The sequence below is a fragment of the Cupressus sempervirens genome, chromosome 8 (genome assembly GCF_028749045.1).
Source record: "Cupressus sempervirens isolate cs-2001-9-10 chromosome 8, ASM2874904v1, whole genome shotgun sequence".
Lineage (NCBI taxonomy): Eukaryota > Viridiplantae > Streptophyta > Pinopsida > Cupressales > Cupressaceae > Cupressus > Cupressus sempervirens.
This window is the reverse complement of record NC_143125.1, coordinates 753,388,375-753,392,362: the sequence shown is the minus strand read 5'-3', so window position 1 is coordinate 753,392,362 and position 3,988 is coordinate 753,388,375. Positions and strand designations below refer to the sequence as shown.

Here is a 3,988-nt window from a genome sequence, read left to right as displayed (position 1 = left end):
TTTTAAAGGCAATCTATATAAAAAATGAACTTCCCTTACATTTGTTTTCGTGCAAGTCTATATGGATTTCAATTTTATGTGATCTTAGGATGAAAATGACAACTGAGATGTGTACTTGATACCAAAATGAATTACCTTATACCACATCAAATGCTAATTTGAAATTGATGCATTCCACTTCACAATACACGAACCATCTTTAGTAAAGATGTTTTTCTTTTCTCCTGCTAAACTAATTTGTAGAATTCCACATTAAAATAGGATTCAAATTCATATCCAAAGTAACATATTATCCCATTGTATCCAAATGTAGTTGCCAAACTATGGGAAATATGGAATATAAAATGTATGCTAACATTAAATGACTAAACATTAAACAATTGAGAAAAGCCATTCGATTAAACTAAAATGTTTGTGTTTCGAATGAAGAAAAGAAGGGTAAGAACCCTTACTATTCTGGAGGTTGCATTAGTGAAGCTCTCAAACCCTTGCCTCTGCAGGTAAAATGCTCTAAAGCTCTGAAGTTGTAAAATGCCATTGGCATGTAATCCTCAAACCCTGCCTCTGCACGTAATCCTGGCACCACAAAATGCAATGAGGAAAAAATTAATCATAGTCCAATGCTTTCAAGTGGCCATGCCTTGCCCCGTAGGGCCAATGGATGGAGTTTGATGCCCAATCACTTGTTCTCCAAATCTGAGTAGCTAGCCAGAATGAATGAGTAGGTTTAGGCACCATTACCGAGCACCCCTTCTATAGAATAGTAGGGCACCTTGAGATGGAAGCACTGAGAATGAAAGGAAGAATGTGACCAGGACCCAGAGCTAGTTTCTAATACTTGAGTAAGATAACTTGATCGACTGGAGCCATAAAGATGCACACAAGCTATCTTCTGATTGTGTAAGGATGAAATTAGGGTGGCAAAGAGCTTTTAATGTTTTTTTGACATAGTGTAAGCCCGTGTTGGTCAAAATTTTGACCAACACGGGCTTGTATTTTAAAAAAATGTATATGTTGCCTTCCATATTTCGACCAATTTGACCCCATTTTATTAGATGGTAAAAAATTTTGGTCTAAAAATAAGGTCAAATGTAGTAGTGATAATAAATAACAATACATTATATATAAGGCAAGAGCCTAGAACACAACGGTAAATTGTGAGTATCTTATATGAGAATTGATCACAACAGAGAATAATAGTGATCTTGACTTCAACCTTTTATCGATAAAATATATATAATTAGTAAGCAATAAGACAATGGGGATTGTAAAAAAAAAGAGGTGAGCTGCAAAAGCCTCAAGGCTCATACTTCAGTAGTTTCACTTTTATACTGTAGAGTATTGACCAAACCAAAAGGCATAGCAAGGAAGAATTGACCATGCACATCCTATTAGTACTAACCTCACCAAGGCGTGGCAGATAGTGACCATTGCTCCCTTCACAATGATGTCAACAACACCATGAAAAATAATAATTCCCAAATAATGCATTTTAAAGATTTCACTAGTGTGCCATACTAAAAATTGTAAAAAGGTACCAACATAAAATGTAGATATATTGTTAAAAGGAAAGCTAAAATTTAACAAACATCATTATACAAATTGTAATTTGATTTATTCAAAACTAGAATTCCTATGTTTCATTCAGCATCACATTCAAATTCTTAGTGGACATCCTTAAAATAGGATATAATCCTTGCAACATTATCTCTGTGATTAATGTCCATCCTGTGTGTTGCTCTACATAATATGACATAGGAATAATTGAAAACAATATCAATCACTTGATCATCTCAGGCATAAGAGATTCAATATGATTTTATTCTGCCCATGAGTCTATCATGGACACTTCAAAATAAAATTGAAAGAGGAATTACAAAGATACAACTAGAAGCTTGTTTGGACCAATATTTAATACAACTGCCATTACAAAAGTTACAGACACCCATACAAAACTAGAGAATATACCTAATTGAATCAGATATATAGTTCAGGGTCTTAATAATACCCATTTATTGGTCTAGGCTCTTCAATAGGACCTATCTATTAACATAATTTCATGTTTCTACTTAATCTAATTAATTAAAGAGTATGACGTTTAACTTCTCCAATAATACCCATTTATTGGTATAACCTCTTCAATAAGACCTATTTATTAATATAATTTTAGATAGTCCATAAAGAGTATGATGTTCATATAAACCATAATAGTTTCTGGATAGGACTTAGTGTGTTGTTCATATAAATCACAATAGTTAGTACTATTTTAGGTTTACTACCTAATCTATTTATGATGTTCATAAGAAATCACTAAACTTTTAAAATAAGATTCATCATTACTATGACTTCAAATGAATCACTTAAAAAAAAAAAAAATGTTTTGAGTATACGTCATGAAACTTTATAATCTACTGTTTAAAATGGTCAATATGAAAAATTGTTTTAAGAATCTTTCTCACAAATTCCAAAAAGGGTATGTACCTCATAGAGTGAAAGGCAATTCCCAAAGATAAAATCCATAAAGCCTTCAATATAATAGTCTTTGAAATAGTGGCATCCAGTGTGATCATAAAGGGTGTCTTGAGCTCCAAGGAAGCTGCACCCAAAGAAAGGTGTTGTGTCCCCTATTATTCTTAGAGCTATTTCTTGCCTCCCTATTGCCCCTGGTGGAGGAATAGGTGTTGTATTCTATGTTTTCAAAAAATATTTCAACATCAAAAAATGTTCTTTCATAGAATTTGAACTTTATTAATAAGAACAACACTACAATTTAGCCATCAAACCATACTAATATCAAACTGAACACACACACATATATTTAAATACCTATTAAAATTATCACTTATGAATCAATTATACATTGTGATATTTCTCAAAATCATCCAAGATTCCAAGCACAAAAAATACAGCCCAATTCTAAATAGAAAGCATTTGAAGTAAGAAATCCCAAATCTCACCTTAAAAGTAATGTTCTTGGCAATGAAATAAGGAGAATTAACTGCTATAGTGGCATCATTGTATGTGCCCAATGGCTTTCCATCTAGCCCTAACATTCCTGCCATGTCTCCCCATTGTATGACTCTGGAATCTGCCCCTCCCCCTTCAAGGGTTACAAATGCTTTTGTCATCGGTATGTTCACCTTCTCCCTGTCAAAAACCAAAATAAATACAAAAACCAAATATTTTTAGCTAACTCACAAGGTTGATCCAATCCAAATTTGCAAACTATAATAATAATAGATCAAAAGATAAAATTGTGCCATTTTATCCTTTTTGAAGTAAGCCAACTCTTCAATCTTCAAACTCAGCTAACTTTTCAATCTTTAAATTATATTTCATCATCTTATTAATATATCACTAAGAATAAGCATTGATGCAAAGAAACTCACACAATTATTTTCGAAACCACATTAATTTACACATACTTACTCATATACTCCTACATTGATTTTGATAACAACTCTAAAAATATTGAAGAGAGGTAGAGAATCAATGGCTTCCTGAGTAGAAGTGAAGTCCCCTACTCCATCTATAGGATCCACCACAAGGTAAGAGGAAGGTAGAAGCTTTTTCTTTTTTGGTTTATACAATGAATGGCTCAGAGTACCCATCCATCTTATCCATTTGGTGTACTCATTCTCTATATTCAATGCCCTTGTATGGATAGGTTTTTCTTTGTGCACTCTTGCATTGCCTTCCACTATAGATGTGAATAACAAACCAAGAACAACAACAATCAAAATTTGTTGTTTAAACATTTTTCAGTCTTGAAACTTAGTTGAATTGAATTGAATTTTTTTGGGGGAAACTTCATTCTTCTAGAAATCTTCTAGATTTAGGGGCAAAAGTATTTAATTTTTTGGTTCAATTTTAATTAAATATTATAATTTTTAATGTAACATGTTAGATTCAGTTTACCATTACTTGTCAAAAGCATCCTCCCAGCATCTTTTGCTTTAGATTTGGCTACTATTACCACTACTAGTTA

The 3,988-nt window shown here is 32.5% G+C and overlaps 1 protein-coding gene across 1 annotated transcript; it reads right to left on the bottom strand.

Annotated features, from left to right (window-relative positions):
• Positions 1-451: 451 nt before the first annotated feature.
• LOC149544619 (putative pectinesterase 53) lies at positions 452-3,758 on the bottom strand. Its single transcript, XM_089795993.1, has 5 exons — positions 3,430-3,758; positions 2,958-3,147; positions 2,482-2,688; positions 736-787; positions 452-576 (listed from the first exon to the last, which is right to left on the bottom strand). Exons 1-5 carry the CDS (start codon positions 3,756-3,758, stop codon positions 452-454), a joined length of 903 nt encoding a protein of 300 aa, XP_089652119.1.
• Between the last annotated feature and the right edge of the window lie 230 nt (positions 3,759-3,988).

Coding starts and splice junctions, on each gene's coding strand:
- LOC149544619 (XM_089795993.1), bottom strand. CDS start 3,758: ATGTTTAAACAACAAATTTTGATTGTTGTTGTTCTTGGTTTGTTATTC. Junction 3,148..3,429: donor ATCAATGTAGGAGTATATGA/GTAAGTATGTGT, acceptor GGTTTTTGACAG/GGAGAAGGTGAACATACCGA. Junction 2,689..2,957: donor CCAAGAACATTACTTTTAAG/GTGAGATTTGGG, acceptor TTGAAAACATAG/AATACAACACCTATTCCTCC.